General features: G+C 53.3%; 1 protein-coding gene across 11 annotated transcripts in view; it reads left to right on the top strand.

Moving 5' to 3' along the window:
• The window catches only part of LOC140208222 (NACHT, LRR and PYD domains-containing protein 3-like), a 96,675-nt gene extending 71,013 nt beyond the window's left edge, over positions 1 to 25,662 (top strand). For 8 of the 11 annotated variants that reach the window (XM_072276737.1, XM_072276734.1, XM_072276732.1 and 5 more), the window contains 8 exons: positions 209 to 380; positions 478 to 543; positions 4,854 to 6,609; positions 7,222 to 7,308; positions 7,464 to 7,634; positions 7,790 to 7,960; positions 8,115 to 8,282; positions 8,446 to 9,206. In XM_072276737.1, coding sequence (XP_072132838.1) covers positions 209 to 380; positions 478 to 543; positions 4,854 to 6,609; positions 7,222 to 7,308; positions 7,464 to 7,634; positions 7,790 to 7,960; positions 8,115 to 8,282; positions 8,446 to 8,605 — 2,751 coding nt within the window. In that variant the 3' untranslated portion in view covers positions 8,606 to 9,206. The other 3 variants (XR_011888699.1, XM_072276738.1, XM_072276741.1) reach the window with 3 other exon arrangements.
• Positions 25,663 to 26,098: the final 436 nt, after the last annotated feature.

Raw genomic sequence — 26,098 nt, 5'->3', positions numbered from 1 at the left:
TGCCAAGCGGATGTTTCCCGACAATCTGTGGCGTTGAGAAGGACATGACTGACCCCGCTCACTTCTTTTAAATTCTTTCCCCCACTATGAACACTTCAGTGGCTGTTACTGATCTGTGGCGAGCAGAATGTGCTGGGTCAGTCCATGTTCAGGGCAGATTTGTACCCATCCCTCCGCTCCTCAATATATTCCCCATTGTTCATTACAGAGCGTGACTGAGTTGGCGGAGAAGGGAAACCGAGCGGGCGCTTCCAAACTCCTTCTGGACCTGGTGATGGAGAAGGGCTCAGGGGCCCGGAGGGTGATGTGGGAATCCTTTGTGAAACTACACCACCATTTACCGAAGCTGAGCAGAATATTGAATGAAATATGGGAACGTGGTACGGTGAACAATACACTGTGTGTTACAGATGTAAATGCTGATGAATTTACAGTATTACACAGAACAGACTTCATGCAGGTTAATCTGTTGAACAGGTGACAGCCAGTTCGCCTACATGGACACTGAGCGGGGTTTATCTGAAGTGCCGGTGCATCTGAAGGGTAAGAGATGGAACGGAAATCTCAAAGTCTTTATTTCACTCTGACAGTCTGAATACCTGTATTTAGAGGCCGGTTTAGAGACTGCCAGAGTCGGGAAGACAGGTTTTTGTTGCTGTGGCTGAAGGACAGAAAGCGATTTTCATTTGTCACAACACCCGACACCTTCCGGGTCTCAGGCTGTGCACCCAGAGGCCTCTACGAGTTTGATAAACAGACATTCCAGTCAGTCAGAGATGAAACCACGGCGTTCCCCTTTCTGTAGGGCCGAATATCCTGGGATCTGACAAAACTGAAGGCAAACCATTCCCATTGGAACATCCAACTTCAGCAAGGGAAATCTCATACCTCCGATCCAAAGCGGAGCCGAGAGTTGTTGTTATTCCTCCAAAGCCCACAAGACGTAGCAGCAGAATTAGGCCATTCAGCCCATCAGTCTGCTCCGCCATTCCATCATGGCTAATCCCAGATCCCAGTCAGCCCCATACACCTGCCCTCTCGCCATATCCTTTGATGCCCTGACCGATCAGGAACTTCTGCCTTAAATATACCCATGGACTCGGCCTCCACTGCAGTCTGTGACAGAGCATTCCACAGATTCAGTACTCTCTAGCTAAAACGAAATCCTCCTTACCTGTTTTAAAGCATCGCCCCTCAATTTTGAGGCTGTGCCCTCTAGTTCTGGATATCCACCCTGTCTGGTCCTTTCAACATTTGGTAGGTTTCAAACACATTCCCTCGTATTCCTCAAAATTCCAGTGAGTATAGGCCCAAAGTTGCCAAAACACACCTCATATGTTAACCCCTTCATTCCCAGAATCATCCTCTTGAATCTCCTCTGGACCCTCTCTAATGACAACACATCTTTTCAGAGGTATGGGGCACAAAACTGTTGACAATACTCCAACTGCGGCCTGAATACCGTCTTGTAAAGGCTCAGCATTTATATTAGATGCATCATCGAACATTTACAACACTCTATTCCATCTGCCACTTTTTGCCCATTCTTCCAATTTGTCTCAGTCCTGTTGCAATCGCACTACCTACCCCTGCACCTATCTCTGTATCATCCTCAAACTTTCATTCCATCGTCTACATCATTGACAAACAATCTGAAAGCCAGTGGTCCCAATACTGATCCCTGCAGAACAGCACCAGTCACTGGCAGCCAACCAGAAAAGGCCCCTTTTATTCCCACTCACTGCCTGTCAGTAATTCCGCGACACATGCCAGTATCTTTCCTGTGACACCATAGGTTTTTATCTGGTTAAGCAGACTCATGTGCGGCACCCTATCAAATGCCTTCTGAAATTCCAAGTAAATGCCATCCACTGACTCCTTTGTCCACCCTGCTTGTTACTTCCATAATGAATTCTAACAAAACCCACGCTAACTTACTTTGTCATTAGTCTCCAAGTACCTCGAAATCTCAACCTTAATAGGAGACTCCAACTCTTTCCCAATCACCAAGGTTTGGCTAACTGGCCTATAATTTTCTTTCTTTTGCCCTCTTCCCTTCTTAAAGAGTAGAGGTACAATTGCAATCTTCCAGTCCTCCAGGACAGTGCCCGAATCAAGTGATTCTTCAAAGTTCATGACCAATGCATCCGTCAACTCTTCAGCATCCTCTCTCATGACTGTGGGATGTAGTCCATCTGGCACAGGTGACTTTGCACCTTAAGAGCTTTCAGTATGCCGAGAACTTTTTATTTTGTAATAGAATGGCACTCACTCCTACTGCCTGTCACTCGCAGACCACTTCACGCTGCTAGCGTCTTGCACAGTGAAGATATATGTAAAGTACACATTAAGTTATTCTGCCATTTGTTTGTCCACCATTACTATGTCACCAACATCATTTTCCAGTGTTCCAGTATCAACTCTCACTTCCTTCTTACTGTTTATATAACTGAAAAAAGTGTTTAGTGTTTATTATCCTGCTTTATATTATTGGCTTTTCTGCCCTCATATTTCATCTTTCCCCTTCTTATAGCTTTTTTAGTTGCCTTTTGTTGGATTTTAAAAGTTTTCTATTCATCCAACTTTCCCTCACGTTTGTTGTCTTGTATGCCCTTTCCTTGGCTTTTATGTAGTCTTTAAATTCCTTTGTCAACTATGGTGGCCTATACGTGCCACTTGAGAACTTCTGCCTCCGTAGCCCATATCTATCCTGCAACTTGTGACCTGTTCCCGGAAGCTTCAGCCATCTCAGCTCTGCCGTCATCTCCACTGGTATCCTTCTCCAATCTACCTGGGTAAGCTTCTCTCTCGTGCCTCTGTAATTCCCTTTATTCCATTGCGATACTGATACTGTAAGTTATGCTTCTCCCTCTCAAACTGCAGAATCAATTCATTCATTCATTCAAATGATGATCACTACCTCTTAAGGGTTCTTTTACATTAAGCTCCCTCATAGGATCAGGGTTATTGCACAACACCCAATCAAAGATAGCCCTTCCCTGAGTATTGCTAAGCACAAACTGCTCTAAAACGCTAACTCATCGGAATTCAGTAAAGTCCCTCTCTTGCGATCCAACTCCTGAAGTTTGTTTGATTTTCTTATTCCGCGAGCATATTGAAGTCCCCCATTACAATTGCGTCATCACATTTATTACATGCCTTTTCCAGCTCCCTTTGCAATCTCAACCCCACACCTTCGCTACTATTTGCAGGGCAATAAAGGATTCCCATAAATCTTTTTTTTTTAACCGTTGCGGATTCTTATGTCCACCCACAAAGATTCAACATTCTCTGACCCTATGCCATCACTTTTCTAAAGATGTGATTCTATCTCGAACCAACACAGCTACAATACCACCGCCTATGCCTTCCTGCCTGTCCTTTCGACAAGACGTACATCCTGTACCGTTAAGCTCCCAACTGTGGTCTTCTTTCAGCCACGACTCAGTGATGCCCGCAACATCATACCGACCAATCTCTAATTGCGCCAAGCGTTCGTCCAGCCTATTCCGAACGCTGTGCGCATTTAAATACAATGCGTTCAGTCCTGCATCTGCGTCCTTTTGAATTTAGTCTATGTGGTCCAATTGAACACTTTGCTCTGTCCAGATTTGAACCCAGTCATTGGCTTGTCCTTCCTTACATTCATGTTACACCCATCGTCTACTTGTAAACCTGCTGGTTCATCCACAACTCTATCGTCCGAGTTCCAATCCCCCTGACATTTTAGCTTAAAACACTCCCAACAGCTCCAGTAAATCTGCCCGTAAGAATATTGGTCCTCATCGGATTCACGTGCAGCCCATCCCTTTTCTACAGGTCTTACCTGCCCCAGAAGTGGTCCCAATTATCCAGAAATCTGAATCACTGCCCCCTGCTCCAAATCTTCAACCACAATTTCTCTGCCACCTCATTCTACTCTTATTTCCACTGTCAGGTGGCACAGGCAGCAATCCTGAGATGACTACATTTGAGGTCCTGCTTCTCAGCTTTTTACCTAACTCCCTATGTTCTGTTTTCCAGACCTCCTCCCTTTTCTCTTCCTATGTCGTCGGTACGAACGTTTGCCCCGACCTCTGGCTGCTCAACATCCTTTCTCAGGATACTGTGGACGCGTCCAGAAACATTTCGGACAAAGGCACCTGAGAGGCGAAGACCATCGGTGTTTCCATTTTCTGTCCACAGAATCGCCTCCCTGTCCCCCTGACTATAGAGTTCCCTATTATCGCTGCCATCCTCTTCAGCTTCCTGCTCTTCCGCACATCATCGGGGAATTGCCTGAGGTCATGTACCAGCTCCTCAGAGAATAAGAGACAGTAGACTAGTGCGGGGTGTTACATTGAGACTGGTACAGCCTGGAGAAGGAAACAGAAATAGTGTTCCTTTTCTGTGGCTCAGTACTGACAGCGTAATCCTAAAGGACTGTCAAGAACATGGGGTCCATTGTGAGAAAGGTAAAAGTCAGTAGAGCAAGTAGATGCCCCCCTCCCCCCACTGTTACCGTCTGCAGTGTTGCCCAGTTCAGCAGAAGCTGAGCAGTGAAAGCGGTGAAACCAGCCGCTCCACACAACACTCTCCTCTCCAGAATCATGTGTGCACTTGGTGCTCGCTGGAACACCGGGGAATCTGCAAACTACGAACAGAGGGGAGAGGGGAGCCTTTCACAGTGAAACTGAATCAGATCAGAAATGTTTCTGGGCCATCGTTCATTCTCAGACACTCTTAGCTCTGACCTCCCAATTTTACCCAAACAATGCCTTTAACAAGTTTTTTTATTTTTATTGAAGAAAAACTGTTGTGTGCTCCATGTTCATCAGATTGGGCATTGACAACCTATTTCTGTCCATCCAAAGATGTTCAGCAGAAACACAAGGAGACCCTGCGGGCACAAACTGAAACACTGAGAGTGAACACGATCCTGATGAGGGAGAAGGTGAAGGTTTTCCAGCTGGTTGATCGATACGCTGAGCTCACGGTCATTTCTACTGTTCGAGATCGGAGACTGGTGGAACATGAGCTGCTGGCAAGAGGCAGAGACCACGAGGAGTGGAGAGAAAAACATCTCCGCGGACAGCTGGAAAAAATCCGCACTGATCAATTATTTACGAGGAGTTTTCTGCAAAAATTTAAAAGATCTGTCTTTGGAAACAAAACAGGCATGTCCGCAGCAGTGGCCGGAGTCCCGGGAATCGGGAAAACAACAATGGTACAAAAGATTGTTTATGACTGGGCCACGGGGAAAATATACCAACAATTCCAGTTTGTCTTCAGTTTCAAATTCCGAGATTTAAACTCCATTAACTGTAGAATAAACCTGAAGGAACTGATTCTGGATCAGTATCCTTACTTTGGGAATTCCCTGAGAGAGGTCTGGAAGAACCGGGAGGGATTACTGTTTATATTCGATGGATTGGATGAATTCAAACACAACGTCGACTTTGCTGACGGTCAGAGAGATACAGAACCCAAGCACCAGTGCCCAGATCCCGAGTGGTGGTGTGAGGTGTCTGACATTGTGTACAGTTTAATCCAGGGCAAGCTGCTCCCAGGGTGTTCAGTGCTGGTGACCACTCGCCCCACTGCGTTACATTTATTGGAAAAGGCAGACATCGGTGTCCGGGCTGAAATCCTGGGATTTGTTGGTGAGGAACGGAAGGAATATTTCTTCAGGCATTTTGAAGATCAGACGGTGGCAGAAGCTGTTTTCAAACACGTGAAGGAGAACGAGATCCTATACACCATGAGCTACAACCCCTCCTACTGCTGGATCCTCGCTCTGGCACTGGGCCCCTTCTTCACACAAAGAGTCAGGGACCCGCAGCGAGTTCCCAAGACCATCACCCAACTGTACTCCTACTATATTTACAACATCCTGAAAAACCACGGCCGTGAGATTGGGAACCCCCGTGATGTGTTACTCAGGGTTGGTCAGATGGCCTTCAGAGGAGTGTCCGCGAAGAAGATTGTGTTTACAGATGGAGATTTAATCAACTACAATCTGCAGCCTTCCCAGTTCCTGTCCGGGTTCCTGATGGAGCTTTTGGAGAGAGAGGATTCTGCCCAGAGCGTGGTGTACACATTCCCACACCTCACCATCCAAGAGTTTGTAGCTGCAGTCGCACAATTCCTGAATCCACATCCCGGGGATATCCTGAAATTCCTCACTGAAGCCCACAACACGACAGATGGGCGATTTGGGGTATTTCTCCGTTTTGTTGCTGGTCTCTCCTCTCCAATTACAACTCGTGGCCTGGAGGAGTTTCTGGGTCCATTTCCTCATCAAACAACCTGCCGGGTGATTGACTGGGTGAAGGAGGAGGTTAAACGCCAGAGTGGAAACACATGGAGTGAAGCTGGTAAAAGGAGCCTCCTGAACACATTGCACTACCTGTTTGAGTCTCAGAATCGTGGACTGGCTCAGGCCGCACTGGGATCTGTGGAAACACTTTCATTCAGTGGAATGACACTGACCCCGATTGACTGCGCGGTCCTGTCTCATGCCATCGGACTCTGTGATACAATAAAACAGCTCGACCTGGAGAACTGCCACATTCAGTGTGAAGGAATCCAGCGGCTGGGACCCGGGCTGCACAAGTGCCAGGAGTTGAGGTAACTTGATTTATCTTTCACTGTGAGCTGTGAAAATGTTCCATTGTGTTGCTTCAATGTTAAGGGATTTGGTTAAAACTAGCAAAATCAGATTGTGATGAATTGTGCCAAATGCCCGGGGATCAGTCAGTAATTCCCCAAGGACAGGAGGGTTCTGTGGTTCCTTGTGAAGGGATGTTGGAGACTTCATCAGATCAGTGAACAACGGCCATTGGTTTAATGGTAGTAAATCACAGGAATGGCCGTGTTTCTCGCTGCCTGTGACACGTCCATTGACAATGTTCCTTCTCACTGTTACCAACACTGACTGCAGCAGGTGGGTCAGAGATTCACACCCCCTTCCCAGTGAGGGACAAGAGACCGTCAGCAGACTGTCCCAGTGAGAAGGAAATAAATACCATTGTGAGATTGTCCTCCCCTGCCCTTCCCCGTGTGTGACTATCACCATCAGTCCACCTGTGTGACTGTGCTGACTACCAGATACCCAGAACCCATGGGCGCATCTCCACTCCCGATTGTGGGCCTCAGTTCAGACACACCCCTCCCGTACAATCTGTGGAAATATCCGCCGTTTGAATCACTTTGTTCATCAATTTGTCTGTTTGTGCTTAGACTTGGGGAGAATAAACTGGGAGATTCAGGAGTGAAAATGGTGTCTGCGGCTCTGAGGAACCTGGACTGTAAAATACAGACACTGGGGTAAGTACCAGACTGTGGGAGATTGTGTTTACAGTCACTGGGTGTCTGACACTGAACATTATTGTGATCATTAAATGTGTTACTTATAAATACTGGGGATTTGTACCATCTCCTGTCTCTCTGTGTCCCTCACCCTCACTCTCTCTCACCTACAGTCTGGACAAAGTCGGTCTCACAGATTCTGGTGCCGAGGATCTCGCCTGCGCTCTCAGTACAAACCCATCACTGACGGAGCTGAACCTGGGTTTTAATAAACTTGGAGATTCAGGAGTGAAACTGGTGTCTGCGGCTCTAAGGAACCCGGAGTGTAAAATACAGAAACTGTGGTAAGTACCAGACTGTGGGAGATTGTGTTTACAGTCACTGGATGTCTGACACTGAACATTAATGTGATCAGTAATTGTGTTACTGATAAACACTGGGGATTTGTACCGTCTCCTGTCTCTCTGTGTCCTTCACCCTCACTCTCTCTCATCTCCAGGCTGGGCGGTGTTTGCCTTAAAGACTCTGGTGCCGAGGATCTCGTCTCCGCTCTCAGTACAAACCCATCACTGACGGAACTGGACCTGGGTTTTAATAAACTGGGAGATTCAGGAGTGAAACTGGTGTCTGCGGCTCTGAGGAACCCGGAGTGTAAAATACAGAAACTGTGGTAAGTACCAGACTGTGGGAGATTGTGTTTACAGTCACTGGGTGTCTGACACTGAACATAATGTGATCAGTAATTGAGTTACTGATAAACACTGGGGATTTGTACCGTCTCCTGTCTCTCTGTGTCCTTCACCCTCACTCTCTCTCATCTCCAGGCTGGACAGTGTCGGTCTCACAGATTCTGGTGCCGAGGATCTCGTCTCCGCTCTCAGTACAAACTCATCACTGACGGAGCTGGAGCTGGGATTAAATTCGCTGACAGACCGATCTGTCCCCGCTCTCCGCCGCCTCATACTGACCCTCCCGAGTCTGGAGTGGATCTGGTGAGTATTTGTGTTAATGTTCAATGTGATAAAATATCAGCGAATCCGCGGGTTTTCTGGTGATATTTGTCTGCGAGTGCTGTTGAAACATTAACCCCAGTCCCCTGTTACCGACACTGTTATATAATCTGTTTATTTCGTCTTTATTTCCCTGCTGTTTCAGGCTGGGGAACAATGAGTTCAGTGAGACTGGGGAGAAGGAACTGAGATCTCTGCAGGAACCCAGACCCGGACTGACAGTGACTGTTGGAACATCTGAATGTGTGAACATCCCCACCCGCGGGATGGGGTCATTTTGGCCGATTCCCCGCCCTCCCCTTTAACTCCTGCCCTTACCTTTAATGGCCGCGCGCCGGCTTTAATTCCCAACGTTTCTGACGGAGCTGACTCCCGTTCAGCGCTCTGTGACTTCGGAAGCGGTCCCTCAGTGACGTATTTCCGCCTGTTGTCCAACGGCACAGCTTCCGCCGGATGTGCGTGTTCGAGACTCCCCCACGTGAGACCCCGGGGAATTACACAGACAGGAAGAGACCGGTGGCCGGGGCTCAGTCTGGGACACCGGTGTCCCGGGGTGGGATTATCCCGGGAGAGAATCCTTTTGCTCCCTTTGCTGAGGACGGTGCATTCGGCTGTCTGGCTGATATAATGATGTTAAATTGACAAATACCTCGGCAGTGACCCTGGATCTGCAGCGATCTCGGACACGACCCTAAAGTGTGATTTTGTAATCATCGGTTCCCCGATGCAGAGTGACGGTGAGAAACGGGACTGATTATTCAACCAGTCTCTCATTGTCACTGGACAGTTAACTGTGTGTGACTGTGAGTGAATCGGGAGCAGCTTATTTATTTTCGCACGTCAGCAGCTCACACATTGTTTAATTTACATTTGTCCTGATGAAATCAATAAACCGCTGTAACTGCCTGTCTTGGTGTTGGACTCGAGTCTCACTAGAGGAGAAACAGTGACCTGGGGTTCCTGCTGCCCCCCGCACCCGGTGTACTGCAAGAATGGGTCTGAGCTCCTCACACTGGTACAGCAGCCTCTCAGCTCCAAGCTCAGGGATGTCAGTAAAATAGTGTCTGGTCCCCAGGATCTCTTCACTCCCCATCCCCATCCAGGCTGACCACTGCTTCCTCATTCCCCAGATACTTACACTACCCTGACCTCCACCTCCCTGCGCACTCTCCTTGCTCTCGCAGAAAAAAAAACGACAAAGGAGATCAGAAAATGCAAACACGGGGAAATCTGCAGATGCTGGAAATTCAAGCCACACACACAAAATGCTGGTGGAACTCAGCAGGTCCGGCAGCACCTATAGGAAAAGGTACGGTTGACGTTTCGGGCCGAGACCCTTCGTCAGGACTAACTGAATGAAGAGATTTGAGAGGGGGAGGGGGAGATTCAAAATGATTGGAGAAGACAGGAGGGGGAGGGATGGAGCTGAGAGCCAGAAAGATGTTTGTCAAAATGGATACAAGGCTGGAGAAGGGAGAGGATCGTGGGATGGGAGGCCAAGCGAGAAAGAAAGGGGGAGAGGAGAGGCAAGGAGTTATAGTGAGAGGGACAGAGGGAGAAAAAAGAGAGGGGAAACAAAAGAAAAAAACATAAAAGATTATAAATAAATAAATAAACAAGGGATGGTGTAGAAAGGGGTGGTGGGGCATTAACGGGTTTGAGAAGTCAATGTTCATGCCATCAGTTTGGAGGCTACCCACTCAGAACATAAGATGTTCTTCCAACCTGAGTATGGCTTCATCTTGACAGGAGAGGAGGCCGTGGACAGACATACAAGAATGGGAAGGGGACGTGGAATTAAAATGTGTGGCCACTGGGAGATCCTGCTTTCTCTGGCGACAGAGTGTGGGTGTTCAGCGAAACGGTTTCCCAGGCTGCGTCGGGTCTCGCCGATATATAGAAGGCCGCATCGGGAGCACCGGACGCAGTATATCACCCCAGTCGACTCACAGGTGAAATGTCGCCTCACCTGCAAGGACTGTCTGTGGCCCTGACTGTCCCATCACACACTCCCGGGGTCGGACACAAAATGAATCTCCCTCCACTCCATCCCATCACAAACTCCCGGGGTCAGACACAGAGTGAATCTCCCTCCGCACCGTCCCATCACACACTCCCGGGGTCAAACACAGAGTGAATCTGCCTCCACACCGTCCCATCACAGACTCCCGGGGTCAGACACAGAGTGAAGCTCCCTCCACACCGTCCCATCACACACCCCCGGGGTCAGACACAGAGTGAATCTCCCTCCGTACCGTCCCATCACACACTCCCGGGGTCAAACACAGAGTGAATCTGCCTCCACACCGTCCCATCACAGACTCCCGGGGTCAGACACAGAGTGAAGCTCCCTCCACACCGTCCCATCACACACCCCCGGGGTCAGACACAGAGTGAATCTTCCTCCACACCGTCCAGTCTCGCCCTCTCGGGGTCAGACACAGAGTGAATCTCCCTCCGCACCGTCCCATCACACACTCTCGGGGTCAGACAGGGAGTGAAGCTCCCTCCACACCGTCCCGTCACACACTCCCAGGGTCAGACACAGAGAGGAGCTGTGCTGACTGAGCTGGGAGAAATCGAGGCAAAACTACTGGATAAAGTTCGTGGAATACTTTGGAGGTGGCTCCAAAAGTCTCTTGAACAACCGAGTGAGTGACGGCGCTGGTGAAGAAACTCGGTGTGCAGTTTTACTGCCGGTTTGGGCTGGGTTTGTTGGCGGCTGCTAACTGCGTAGCTCCCAGCTGCGGCCGCTGGCAACTCGCCAGGAAGCCGGTTCGCTCCAAAACCGGAGGCAAACGCCGTCGTTCCCCCCCATTGACAGCGGGGCAACGTTCCTCCTCCATTGTTTTCCTGATTTTCGTCCGGTGTTGGTGCCGAAGCATCTGGAAGGACGTTTCGGCCTCTCCCGGCCTGGGTCTCTGCAAGTCCGACGGAGCCTTTCCTGGCGTCGAGCCAGCGAGGAACTGTCGACTGCAAACTTTCCCGGCCAGTTATTCGACTCGTTCCAGGACTTCTAACCGGCACCGCTGTAGGATTCTCGGACTGGAAAGAGCGCCAGCATGCCGGACCGGTCTCCGGGGAGTCGCGGGCCTTCGGGGAGTTATGCAAGGGCGGCTGCCTCCCCGGCCTCGGACAACGCCCTTTTTCGGTCGGTGAAGGTGGAATGTGGGGTGCAATGTATTTTGCGCCCTGGAATGACACTAGAAAAGTGTACGGAGGCAATGGAGGACCTTGTTGGGAAAGGTGGTATTCTGGCCACCGAGAAGGAGTTCGGAAAGGCGGTGTTTTATCTGGCGAATGAAGAGCTAGTGCACCGGGCCCTAAGCAGGGGAGTCACGGTAGACAACATCTTTTTACCTATGGAGCTGGTGACGGCCCCCACGCAACGTATCGTGCTTGGGCATGTTAAGCCTTTCATTCCAAATGAGGACTTGCTACCCCCACTGGCCCGTTTAGGGCAAGTAAGGTCGGAGATCACTGCCATCCGACACAAATTTAAGAGACGCACCCTCCGCACCGTAATCTCTTTCCGGCGTCAGGTATTCATGCAGCTGGAAAGGGAGGACGATGTTGAGGGCCGGTTTACTGTCCGGCACGAGGGAGTGGATTATCAGGTGTACTGGAGCTCCGAGCGCCCGCGGTGCCATGCGTGCAGGGGGGTGGGGCACTTTCGGAGGGACTGTCCTGCCGCCCGGAACCCGAGGGAGCCCATTTCGGGCACCAGTGCCCCAGCTACCTCTGCCCCTGATCCTACTCCTGCGCGTGCGTCTGCGCCTGCATCTGACCCTGCCCCCGCCCGTGATCCTGCCCCAGCCCCTCACCCTGCCCCTGCCCCTACCCCTACGGTTGGGTCGGTCCCTGCTCCTCTCCCTGTGGTTCAGGTGGGGGACGGGGTGGAGTCTGTGCGGAGTAAGAAGGCAAAGGGGAAATCCAAACACAGTAAGAAGCGGGCCTTTGAGGCTGCAGAGCTCACGCCCATTTCGCTTGAAGTGGAGCGTGGGGCTCGGGAAGGTGTGCAAGCAGACGGGGCGATGGAAACAGAGAGCGCCGCCCCATCGGTGAAGCCTGCACCTGTGTGCTCCTCCGGTGTGAAGAGGAGAAGGGAACGTTCCCGCAAGAGGGCAGGGGATGTAGATGCGGAGGAGTCCCAGGAAGGGGTGGGAATCCGGGTAGGGGTTGGTTCTAAACCTGAGTCCCCAAATGTTGCCACCAGTCCTGGGGAAGATGGTGTGGTTGTGCAAATAGCTTGTGATAGCCCTGTTTGCACAAATGAGGCAGCCCTGGAGGCCTCCACCCAGGACCTACAAGTCAGCGCCTCTCTGGAGGCCAGTGTACCAAATAATGTAAGAGGAGACGAGACAAAGCTCTCTCATTCTCAGCACCAGGCTGCTTGTGAATCCCTTGGACCAAAGGTGCCGGGTTCCCCTCTATGCCTGCCCCCTGGGGAGGGCGGTTTTCTGTGCAAGTCGACCCCAGCAATTAATGACTTGCAGGGAGTCCCTGGGGATTGTCCCTCCACTGTCGCAAATGTGGATGAGGCTGATGCGACGGTGGAGCGGGCAGGTAAGAGCGAGGTGCCCGCTGCGCGGTATGGGTCACAAGCGCAGCCATCTTTTGGAATATGCGGGGAGGCCGATGGGGATTCTGTCTGCAGTGACGGGTTGGAGGGGGACTCTTTCGATAGTGAAATAATGGACATCCTCACCCCTCCTGAGAAGTCCCCATTGATACCTGTAGAGGAAATTAAGCATTTCATTCTTACCTCTGAGGGTGCCAAGCACCGGCCTCAACTAGCCTCGCTACGCTGGCCCAGCATGCCGAGGCTGGTGAGGTCCCTGCGAGTCATCCTTGGACGAAAGGGAAAGGGAAAGAGGAATGCGGTGGCGGGGAACGACAGACGGCAACTAAAATCTTTCCTAGATGACCTAGTAAGGGACATTAGAGGGAGAAGCAGCCTCGCTCCTACGGGGGATGGTGGGTCACAGGGTGTCGCTGGTACCGCTCGAGCCCGGAAGGCAAAAAGTAACCTTGCTTTCTTTCCGGACAGTGTGGTGGAGGGCGCCTCCGCTCTCACCGAAATGGGCACAGCTGCTGAGCCCTAGTGTGCTCCCGCCATGAAGCTTACCATAGCTAGTCTCAACGTAAACGGCAGCAGGGGTCCTCTTCGCAGGCATAACAATCTCTCAGCCCTCAGGGATGGGCGGTATACGGTGAGTTTCCTGCAGGAAACCCATACCATCCCTGGGGACGAGTCTGCTTGGCTCCTGGAGTGGCGGGGCGGGGTCTACATGAGCCACCTCAGCTCCATTTCTAGCGGGGTGGCGATCCTGTTGGCCCCGACCTTCCAGCCAGTAATTGAAAGAGTCCAGGACGTTGTGCCCGGCCGTCTGCTCCACCTGGTTGTGCGCCTGGATGGCGTACCATTGCATTTTATCAATGTGTATGCTCCCAGGCGCGGTGTGATGCAGACGCGCCTATTCTACCAGCTGTCCACCCTGCTGAGCTCCATCGATCCTGGGGATTGCGTCATCCTCGGGGGAGATTTCAATTGTACCCTCGAGGCGGAGGACCGTTCGGGCCTCCAACGCGACCCAGCATCGGCAAAAAAGTTAAAGGAGCTAGTCGGCTCCTTTGACTTGGTGGACAGCTGGCGGAATCTTCACCCCAACTCTAGCGCCTTCTCGAGAAGGTCTAGAGAAGGAGGTTCCAGGATAGACCGTATATATATCTCTCGGGCCTACGTCTCCCGCGTGTCGGCGTCCTCCATGCGGCCGGTGTCGTGCTCGGATCATCACCTTGTGTGGGTGGAATTTATTCCACTACACCCTCGGGTGGGATCCGGGTACTGGCATTTTAACAACCGGCTGCTGGAGGACAGCCGATTCCGGGATTCGTTCCGAGCTTTCTGGGTCTCCTGGAAGGAGAGGCGGAGAGATTTCTGCTCCCTACGGCTATGGTGGGATGTGGGCAAAGCCCACATCCGGTTTTTATGTCGGGAGTACACTAGGGGGTCGACAAAGAGGCGGAGCTCTGAGGTTGAGCGGCTTGAGAGAGCGTTGCTTGACCTGGAATCCCGCCTCGGTCCGACCGCTGGAGACCAACAGCTGTGGCAGGAATACCAGGAGAAGAAGGACGCACTAAGGAACCTGCAGCTCCAGCAGTCCCGAGGTGCGTACGTGAGGTCACGGATCCAAATGCTGCAGGATTTGGACCGTGGCTCACCCTTCTTCTACTCGTTGGAAAGGTGGCGGGGCGTTCAAAAGCAGCTAGTGGAGCTGCTGGCTGCCGATGGCTCCTCCATCACGGACCCTGATGGAATTAACAACGAGGTCCGTTCATTCTATCGGTCCTTATTCTCGCCTGATCCGTCAAATGCGGAGGCGTGTAATGAGGTCTGGGAGGATTTGCCGAAGGTCAGCCCAGAGGACGCAGTGCGTCTGGATGCCCCCCTGACTCGGGAGGAGCTGTCCACTGCCCTTCGGCAACTCCGGAGGGGCAAGTCCCCTGGTTTGGATGGACTGAGTGTTGAGTTTTATCAGGCTTTTTGGGATGTCCTGGGGGATGATTACAGCCTTGTCCTAGGGGAGAGCCTAGCCACCGGAGAAATGCCCCTCTCATGGCGGAGAGCTGTTGTGGTCCTACTGCCCAAGAAGGGAGACCTCCGCCTGCTAAAGAACTGGCGGCCGGTCTCCCTCTTGTGCGTGGACTACAAGATCTTCGCCCGGGCAATGGCCAACCGTCTGGGTTCGGTAATTGGACAGGTGGTCCATCCTGACCAATCTTATACAGTCCCGGGCCGCTCCATCCAGGACAATGTCCACCTAGTACGGGACCTGATCCACCTACTCCAGGAGACTGGGACCCCGGCAGCGTTTCTTTCTCTTGACCAGGAGAAGGCTTTTGACCGGGTGGACCACAGTTTCCTGGTGGGCACCCTGCAGGCTTTTGGGCTCGGACCACACTTTGTGGCCCGAGTTCGGCTCCTGTACTCTGCCGCAGAGTGCCTAGTTAAAATTAATGGATCATTGACAGGACCTATCCACTTCCGAAGAGGAGTGCGTCAAGGGTGCCCCATGTCCGGTCAACTGTATGCGATCTGTGTCGAGCCATTCCTCGGCCTTCTTCGGCGAAGGCTGACAGGTCTGGTTCTGCGTGAACCGGACATGGGGGTCGTCCTCTCGGCCTACGCCGATGACGTACTCCTCATGATGACAGACCCCTGTGACCTGCGGAGGATGCGCGAGTGCCAAGATGTTTTCTCGGCGGCATCCTCCGCCAGGATCAACTGGGCGAAATGTTCCGGACTCTTAGTAGGCCAGTGGCAGGTGGACTCCCTGCCGGAGGAGATGAGAGCTTTTGAGTGGAGCACCAGACGTCTTCTCTATCTGGGAGTCTACCTGAGTCCTTCTGGGGAGACCTGGCTGGCGAACTGGCAGGACCTGGAGACAAAGGTCATGGCCCGGCTAGGGCGCTGGTCAGGCCTTCTCAGGGTGCTTTCCTATCGAGGCAGGGTGGTGGTCATAAACCAGCTGGTGGCCTCCATGTTGTGGTACCGGATGGTCACCTTGGCCCCCCCTGCCCCTTTTGTCGCAAGAATGCAGAGGAAGCTAGTGGACTTCTTCTGGGGAAACAGGAAGCACTGGGTCTCTGCAGCGGTTCTGAGTCTCCCAGAAGGAGAGGGCGGACAGTCGCTGGTGTGTGTACGCACACGACTGGCGGCTCTCCGCCTCAGGACGCTGCAGAGATTCCTGTACGCCGAGCACCCTCCCAGGTGGCACGTGTTGGCGACTTTCTTCCTCCGGAGGGGCTGCTGTCTTGCCGAAGATATGCAGCTACCACCGGTGGGCGTCAGCCGTGCTGCTTTGCAGAGGCTGCCCGGCTTCTATCAGGACCTACTGAGAGTCTGGAACATGGTTGCCTCAGGCCGGGAATCCCCTCCTCTGGCAGAGGGCGGGGTCCTGGCCGACCCTTGCCCTGTCTCAACGGATGTCAGTGCGGCTCAGGTGTGTGGAACGACTCGGGCTGAGCTGCTCGTCGGGCCCAGGCCCCGCAGCCTTACCCGAGAGACGAATCCACACAACTTGAGCCGTCTTTCATCAACACCCACAATCCCATTTAGGGATGCAGGCAGGAGGTACCTTTATGGGCTGCTGCTCCACACCCTCCACTTCCTAGCATTTGTCCACCGTCCCGACACGCCATGGCGGTCGGTCTTTCCACCTGGAGGTGAGGGGGGTCCCCAGTGGAAGTCCCTCTACAAGGGAGTCCTTCCCATGCACCTTGGGGATCTCGGCTGGAGGGTGCTGCATAAAGCGGTGCCCTGCAATAAGTTCTTTAGTTTGTACACGGATCTCCCAGCCGCGTGTCACTTCTGCGGGCTGGAGGAGACCGTGTACCATATGTACGTGGAGTGTGTGAGGCTGCAGCCCCTTTTCGCGTATTTGCGTGGGCTGCTTCTCGCCTTCTGGTTGCATTTCAGTCCCACCCTATTCATATATGGTCATCCAGTAAGGAGGGGGGCACAGAGGGATGAGGATGTCCTTGTCAACTTGCTCCTGGGGCTGGCGAAAATTGCCATCCGTGGCTCCTGGAAAAGGGTGGCAGGAGGTTCTCCCCGGGCGGACTGCCTGGCTATGTTTAGGGGGTATGTTCGAGCCCGGGTGAACATTGAAAAGGAATACGCACAGTCCACGGCGACCGTCGAGATGTTCCGGGACCGTTGGGCTCCGCGGGGTGTAAATGCCATCATTGACGAGGATGGCAATATATTGGTTTAACATGTATTGTCTGTTTGTAGTGTAGTAAATGTGTTATTCACTGGGTTTGTAAATATTGTATAGCACCGACATTTGTAATAAAGAATTTTGTTAAAAAAGGGTCAGACACAGAGAGGAGCTGTGCTGACTGAGCTGGGAGAAATCGAGGCAAAACTACTGGATAAAGTTCGTGGAATACTTTGGAGGTGGCTCTAAAAGTCTCTTGAACAATCGAGTGAGTGACGGCGCTGGTGTGGAAACTCGGTGTGCAGTTTTACTGCCGGTTTGGGCTGGGTTTGTTGGCGGCTGCTGACTGCATAGCTCCCAGCTGCGGCCGCTGGCAACTCGCCAGGAAGCCGGTTCGCTCCAAAACCGGAGGCAAACGCCGTCGTTCCCCCCCATTGACAGCGGGGTAACGTTCCTCCTCCATTGTTTTCCTGATTTTCGTCCGGTGTTGGTGCCGAAGCATCTGGAAGGACGTTTCGGCCTCTCCCGGCCTGGGTCTCTGCAAGTCCGACGGAGCCTTTCCTGGCGTCGAGCCAGCGAGGAACTGTCGACTGCAAACTTTCCCGGCCAGTTATTCGACTCGTTCCAGGACTTCTAACCGGCACCGCTGTAGGATTCTCGGACTGGAAAGAGCGCCAGCATGCCGGACCGGTCTCCAGGGAGTCGCGGGCCTTCGGGGAGTTACGCAAGGGCGGCTGCCTCCCCGGCCTCGGACAACGCCCTTTTTCGGTCGGTGAAGGTGGAACGTGGGGTGCAATGTATTTTGCGCCCTGGAATGACACTAGAAAAGTGTACGGAGGCAATGGAGGACCTTGTTGGGAAAGGTGGTATTCTGGCCACCGAGAAGGAGTTTGGAAAGGCGGTGTTTTATCTGGTGAATGAAGAGCTAGTGCACCGGGCCCTAAGCAGGGGAGTCACGGTAGACAACATCTTTTTACCTATGGAGCTGGTGACGGCCCCCACGCAACGTATCGTGCTTGGGCATGTTAAGCCTTTCATTCCAAATGAGGACTTGCTACCCCCACTGGCCCGTTTAGGGCAAGTAAGGTCGGAGATCACTGCCATCCGGCACAAATTTAAGAGACGCACCCTCCGCACCGTAATCTCTTTCCGGCGTCAGGTATTCATGCAGCTGGAAAGGGAGGACGATGTTGAGGGCCGGTTTACTGTCCGGCATGAGGGAGTGGATTATCAGGTGTACTGGAGCTCCGAGCGCCCGCGGTGCCATGCGTGCAGGGGGGTGGGGCACTTTCGGAGGGACTGTCCTGCCGGCCGGAACCCGAGGGAGCCCATTTCGGGCACCAGTGCCCCAGCTACCTCTGCCCCTGATCCTACTCCTGCACGTGCATCTGCGCCTGCATCTGACCCTGCCCCCGCCCGTAATCCTGCCCCAGCCCCTCACCCTGCCCCTACCCCTACCCCTGTCCCTACTCCTACGGTTGGGTCGGTCCCTGCTCCTCTCCCTGTGGTTCGGGTGGGGGACGGGGTGGAGTCTGTGCGGAGTAAGAAGGCAAAGGGGAAATCCAAACACAGTAAGAAGCGGGCCTTTGAGGCTGCAGAGCTCACGCCCATTTCGCCTGAAGTGGAGCGTGGGGCTCGGGGAGGTGCGCTAGCAGACGGGGCGATGGAAACAGAGAGCGCCGCCCCATCGGTGAAGCCTGCACCTGTGTGCTCCTCCGGTGTGAAGAGGAGAAGGGAACGTTCCCGCAAGAGGGCAGGGGATGTAGATGCGGAGGAGTCCCAGGAAGGGGTGGGAATCCGGGTAGGGGTTGGTTCTAAACCTGAGTCCCCAGATGTAGCCACCAGTCCTGGGGAAGATGGTGTGGTTGTGCAAATAGCTTGTGATAGCCCTGTTTGCACCAATGAGGCAGCCCTGGAGGCCTCCACCCAGGACCTACAAGTCAGCGCCTCTCTGGAGGCCAGTGTACCGAATAATGTAAGAGGAGACGAGACAAAGCGCTCTCATTCTCAGCACCAGGCTGCTTGTGAATCCCTTGGACCAAAGGTGCCGGGTTCCCCTCTATGCCTGCCCCCTGGGGAGGGCGTTTTTCTGTGCACGTCGACCCCAGCAATTAATGACTTGCAGGGAGTCCCTGGGGATTGTCCCTCCACTGTCGCAAATGTGGATGAGGCTGATGCGACGGTGGAGCGGGCAGGTAAGAGCGAGGTGCCCGCTGCGCGGTATGGGTCACAAGCGCAGCCATCTTTTGGAACATGCGGGGAGGCCGATGGGGATTCTGTCTGCAGTGACGGGTTGGAGGGGGACTCTTTCGATAGTGAAATAATGGACATCCTCACCCCTCCTGAGAAGTCCCCATTGATACCTGTAGAGGAAATTAAGCATTTTATTCTTACCTCTGAGGGTGCCAAGCACCGGCCTCAACTAGCCTCGCTACGCTGGCCCAGCATGCCGAGGCTGGTGAGGTCCCTGCGAGTCATCCTCGGACGAAAGGGAAAGGGAAAGAGGAATGCGGTGGCGGGGAACGACAGACGGCAACTAAAATCCTTCCTAGATGACCTAGTAAGGGACATTAGAGGGAGAAGCAGCCTCGCTCCTACGGGGGATGGTGGGTCACAGGGTGTCGCTGGTACCGCTCGAGCCCGGAAGGCAAAAAGTAACCTTGCTTTCTTTCCGGACAGTGTGGTGGAGGGCGCCTCCGCTCTCACCGAAATGGGCACAGCTGCTGAGACCTAGTGTGCTCCCGCCATGAAGCTTACCATAGCTAGTCTCAACGTAAACGGCAGCAGGGGTCCTCTTCGCAGGCATAACAATCTCTCAGCCCTCAGGGATGGGCGGTATACGGTGAGTTTCCTGCAGGAAACCCATACCATCCCTGGGGACGAGTCTGCTTGGCTCCTGGAGTGGCGGGGCGGGGTCTACATGAGTCACCTCAGCTCCATTTCTAGCGGGGTGGCGATCCTGTTGGCCCCGACCTTCCAGCCAGTAATTGAAAGAGTCCAGGACGTTGTGCCCGGCCGTCTGCTCCACCTGGTTGTGCGCCTGGATGGCGTACCATTGCATTTTATCAATGTGTATGCTCCCAGGCGCGGTGTGATGCAGACGCGCCTATTCTGCCAGCTGTCCACCCTGCTGAGCTCCATCGATCCTGGGGATTGCGTCATCCTCGGGGGAGATTTCAATTGTACCCTCGAGGCGGAGGACCGTTCGGGCCTCCAACGCGACCCAGCATCGGCAAAAAAGTTAAAGGAGCTAGTCGGCTCCTTTGACTTGGTGGACAGCTGGCGGAATCTTCACCCCAACTCTAGCGCCTTCTCGAGAAGGTCTAGAGAAGGAGGTTCCAGGATAGACCGCATTTACATCTCTCGGGCCTACGTCTCCCGCGTGTCGGCGTCCTCCATGCGGCCGGTGTCGTGCTCGGATCATCACCTTGTGTGGATGGAATTTATTCCACTACACCCTCGGGTGGGATCCGGGTACTGGCATTTTAACAACCGGCTGCTGGAGGACAGCCGATTCCGGGATTCGTTCCGAGCTTTCTGGGTCTCCTGGAAGGAGAGGCGAGGAGATTTCTGCTCCCTACGGCTATGGTGGGATGTGGGCAAAGCCCACATCCGGTTTTTATGTCGGGAGTACACTAGGGGGTCGACAAAGAGGCGGAGCTCTGAGGTTGAGCGGCTTGAGAGAGCGTTGCTTGACCTGGAGTCCCGCCTCGGTCCGACCGCTGGAGACCAACAGCTGTGGCAGGAATACCAGGAGAAGAAGGACGCACTAAGGAACCTGCAGCTTCAGCAGTCCCGAGGTGCGTACGTGAGGTCACGGATCCAAATGCTGCAGGATTTGGACCGTGGCTCACCCTTCTTCTACTCGTTGGAAAGGTGGCGGGGAGTTCAAAAGCAGCTAGTGGAGCTGCTGGCTGCCGATGGCTCCTCCATCACGGACCCTGATGGAATTAACAACGAGGTCCGTTCATTCTATCGGTCCTTATTCTCGCCTGATCCGTCAAATGCGGAGGCGTGTAATGAGGTCTGGGAGGATTTGCCGAAGGTCAGCCCAGAGGACGCAGTGCGTCTGGATGCCCCCCTGACTCGGGAGGAGCTGTCCACTGCCCTTCGGCAACTCCGGAGGGGCAAGTCCCCTGGTTTGGATGGACTGAGTGTTGAGTTTTATCAGGCTTTTTGGGATGTCCTGGGGGATGATTACAGCCTTGTCCTAGGGGAGAGCCTAGCCACTGGAGAAATGCCCCTCTCATGGCGGAGAGCTGTTGTGGTCCTACTGCCCAAGAAGGGAGACCTCCGCCTGCTAAAGAACTGGCGGCCGGTCTCCCTCTTGTGCGTGGACTACAAGATCTTCGCCCGGGCAATGGCCAACCGTCTGGGTTCGGTAATTGGACAGGTGGTCCATCCTGACCAATCTTATACAGTCCCGGGCCGCTCCATCCAGGACAATGTCCACCTAGTACGGGACCTGATCCACCTACTCCAGGAGACTGGGACCCCGGCAGCGTTTCTTTCTCTTGACCAGGAGAAGGCTTTTGACCGGGTGGACCACAGTTTCCTGGTGGGCACCCTGCAGGCTTTTGGGCTCGGACCACACTTTGTGGCCCGAGTTCGGCTCCTGTACTCTGCCGCAGAGTGCCTAGTTAAAATTAATGGATCATTGACAGGACCTATCCACTTCCGAAGAGGAGTGCGTCAAGGGTGCCCCATGTCCGGTCAACTGTATGCGATCTGTGTCGAGCCATTCCTCGGCCTTCTTCGGCGAAGGCTGACAGGTCTGGTTCTGCGCGAACCGGACATGGGGGTCGTCCTCTCGGCCTACGCCGATGACGTACTCCTCATGATGACAGACCCCTGTGACCTGCGGAGGATGCGCGAGTGCCAAGATGTTTTCTCGGCGGCATCCTCCGCCAGGATCAACTGGGCGAAATGTTCCGGACTCTTAGTAGGCCAGTGGCAGGTGGACTCCCTGCCGGAGGAGATGAGAGCTTTTGAGTGGAGCACCAGACGTCTTCTCTATCTGGGAGTCTACCTGAGTCCTTCTGGGGAGACCTGGCTGGCGAACTGGCAGGACCTGGAGACAAAGGTCATGGCCCGGCTAGGGCGCTGGTCAGGCCTTCTCAGGGTGCTTTCCTATCGAGGCAGGGTGGTGGTCATAAACCAGCTGGTGGCCTCCATGTTGTGGTACCGGATGGTCACCTTGGCCCCCCCTGCCCCTTTTGTCGCAAGAATGCAGAGGAAGCTAGTGGACTTCTTCTGGGGAAACAGGAAGCACTGGGTCTCTGCAGCGGTTCTGAGTCTCCCAGAAGGAGAGGGCGGACAGTCGCTGGTGTGTGTACGCACACGACTGGCGGCTCTCCGCCTCAGGACGCTGCAGAGATTCCTGTACGCCGAGCACCCTCCCAGGTGGCACGTGTTGGCGACTTTCTTCCTCCGGAGGGGCTGCTGTCTTGCCGAAGATATGCAGCTACCACCGGTGGGCGTCAGCCGTGCTGCTTTGCAGAGGCTGCCCGGCTTCTATCAGGACCTACTGAGAGTCTGGAACATGGTTGCCTCAGGCCGGGAATCCCCTCCTCTGGCAGAGGGCGGGGTCCTGGCCGACCCTTGCCCTGTCTCAACGGATGTCAGTGCGGCTCAGGTGTGTGGAACGACTCGGGCTGAGCTGCTCGTCGGGCCCAGGCCCCGCAGCCTTACCCGAGAGACGAATCCACACAACTTGAGCCGTCTTTCATCAACACCCACAATCCCATTTAGGGATGCAGGCAGGAGGTACCTTTATGGGCTGCTGCTCCACACCCTCCACTTCCTAGCATTTGTCCACCGTCCCGACACGCCATGGCGGTCGGTCTTTCCACCTGGAGGTGAGGGGGGTCCCCAGTGGAAGTCCCTCTACAAGGGAGTCCTTCCCATGCACCTTGGGGATCTCGGCTGGAGGGTGCTGCATAAAGCGGTGCCCTGCAATAAGTTCTTTAGTTTGTACACGGATCTCCCAGCCGCGTGTCACTTCTGCGGGCTGGAGGAGACCGTGTACCATATGTACGTGGAGTGTGTGAGGCTGCAGCCCCTTTTCGCGTATTTGCGTGGGCTGCTTCTCGCCTTCTGGTTGCATTTCAGTCCCACCCTATTCATATATGGTCATCCAGTAAGGAGGGGGGCACAGAGGGATGAGGATGTCCTTGTCAACTTGCTCCTGGGGCTGGCGAAAATTGCCATCCGTGGCTCCTGGAAAAGGGTGGCAGGAGGTTCTCCCCGGGCGGACTGCCTGGCTATGTTTAGGGGGTATGTTCGAGCCCGGGTGAACATTGAAAAGGAATACGCACAGTCCACGGCGACCGTCGAGATGTTCCGGGACCGTTGGGCTCCGCGGGGTGTAAATGCCATCATTGACGAGGATGGCAATATATTGGTTTAACATGTATTGTCTGTTTGTAGTGTAGTAAATGTGTTATTCACTGGGTTTGTAAATATTGTATGGCACCGACATTTGTAATAAAGAATTTTGTTTAAAAAAAAAAAAAAAGGGGTCAGACACAGAGTGAATCTCCCTGCCCACCGTCCCATCACACACTCCCGGGGTCAGACACAGAGTGAATCTCCCTCCCCACCGTCCCATCACACACTCCCGGGGTCAGACACAGAGTGAATCTCCCCCCGCACCGTCCCGTCACACACTCCCGGGGTCAGACACAGAGTGAATCTCCCTCCCCACCGTCCCATCACACACTCCCGGGGTCAGACACAGAGTGAATCTCCCTCCGCACCGTCCCATCACACACTCCCGGGGTCAGACACAGAGTGAATCTCCCTCCCCACCGTCCCATCACACACTCCCGGGGTCAGACACAGAGTGAATCTCCCCCCACACTGTCCCATCACACACTCCCGGGGTCAGACACAGAGTGAATCTCCCCCCACACCGTCCCATCACACACTCCCGGGGTCAGACACAGAGTGAATCTCCCTCCACACCGTCCCATCACACACTCCCGGGGTCAGACACAGAGTGAATCTCCCTCTTCACGTCCCATCACACACTCCCGGGGTCTGGCACAGAGTGAAGCTCCCTCTGCACTGTCCAATCTTGCCATCTCCTGCCCAGACATGGAGAAAAGGTCTCTGTAGAGTGAAATATATCAGCTAAATTCTCAAGTTGAAACGGATTAGTGAGGACACTCTCAGCTCGTAGCACAGGGACCACGGCCCCCTCCCCCCCCCCCACACACACCAGAGGAATCTCTGCAGAGAAGGTCAGAGGGGCAGGAAGAGAAGTAGTGTAACGAAGGGGTGCACGGAGTGGGCAAAGGTGTGAGGGGGCACACACGGGCAGGGGAGTACAGGTCGATATTAGAACCCCTGCAGTTAACAATCACATTTGATTTCTAGGGTCCAGAAGTAGCTGAGGATGAAATCGAAGATGAGGAAAATTTTGCAAAACCGGGACCCCACCCCTTCCCGTCCTCTCCCACCATCCGCACTCCTAGGAGGACGCGGTCCCTTCCAGTCCGCTCACACGGGGCACGCTCCCAATCAAACTCCACCCTTGCCTATTCATCCCCATCGCCTGAACTCCAAATGGACCCCACCCCTTCTCATTCCTTCCCATCTTCCGCACACCCAATGGACCCAGTCCTTGCCGTTCACTCCCAATGGGACCCACCCCTTCCCGTTCACACCCAATGGGACCCACCCCTTCCTATTCACGCCCACTATCTGCCTCCCAATGGGGCTCCTTCCAGTTCATTTTCAACGGGTCTGTGAACCTGGAAACTGGCGGGGACGCCCGAATTCCGTGTTTGACAGAACTCAGGGCGGCGTTTACGGAATTTGACATGGACGCCGATGGGTTTATTAGTTACAAGGAAAGTCGAGGGTCGTGTGGATGTTGACGACTTTGCAAAACGGACTATGTTCCTTCTCCTGGCGGAGGAGGTGGATATTATCGGACTTCAGGAACTTCTGCACACCTTCCTGAAGATGGTAGGAGGTGAGGGAGGTTTATGGTGTGAAGGGATCCAGGAGTGTCCACATTAACTGTTTGAAGAGTTACAGGAGAGTCATTTATCATTGATGGTTTGTTTTGAAGAGAGAGAGAGAGAGAGACAAAGAGTGATGGTTGGACTGTCACGGGAGCTAACTTTGGAGATAATACTGAACAGCTCGAAGGTGCTCGACAGGACATTATTGATGTTAATTCCAAGGACTTGTTGCTTGCTTACATGTCCTCACAGACAAAGGTAGGAGGGACTCTTTGAATGACAGGTGATGCTTAGCACAGGGAAATAAATAGGAGGTCAGATAATACAAACCTCAGACACATGATCGGGACACTAAATGAGCTTTGTGGTGCCCACAGAGAAAGTGGGTTTCTGGAGGACCGATCAGGCAGATCGATCCAAGTGCTCTGCCAGTGAAGATTCAAAGGCAAGACCGGTGGGGAGTTGTCTATGTATCCGACCCTGGCCTGGGTAGACAGCTCAACCACACCGAAGTACGGTCCTCTTTGTTGTTAGTTCACAGTCAGTGACTTGTGAAGGATTTCGGAGGACAGCAAGAAAATCGACGGCAACAGCTCACCTCAAGACTCAACTCTCTCTCTCTCTCTCTCTCTCTCTCTCTCTCTCTCTCTCTCTCCATCGCCATCTCCATCGCCATTCAACTAAATTCCACGAACTGAACTGAACTTTACTCAATATCGTAAGACTGTATCTTTTTACCCCTAGACCTAAAGAAGCTTGGTTTTTCACACGTATATATATTCCACACTTACTTACATCTACTTATTGCTACCCTGTTTGATTTATGTTCACTTAGTTTTCTGTATTGTGTAGTTATTAATAAATATTATTAGTTTCTAGCAATACTAGACTCCAAAGTGGTTTCTATTTCTGCTGGTACTTTATTCCTGTCATGGGGTACGTGACAAAATTGGGGCCTATGTCCGCGATATGAACAAATCGGTCGGGAGGCTGGTTTGAATTGATTGGGAAAAATCCCTTTTGATTTGGAATTTTGATTTGGTTGTGTGGAAAAACAGCAGAAATGGAAGTTTCGGGATTTCTGGAACCGCCAGACCCC

Source organism: Mobula birostris, chromosome 13, assembly GCF_030028105.1.
Source record: "Mobula birostris isolate sMobBir1 chromosome 13, sMobBir1.hap1, whole genome shotgun sequence".
Classification (NCBI taxonomy): Eukaryota; Metazoa; Chordata; class Chondrichthyes; order Myliobatiformes; family Myliobatidae; genus Mobula; species Mobula birostris.
Note: the sequence above shows the minus strand (reverse complement) of the source record. Positions and strands in the feature narration are given on the sequence as shown.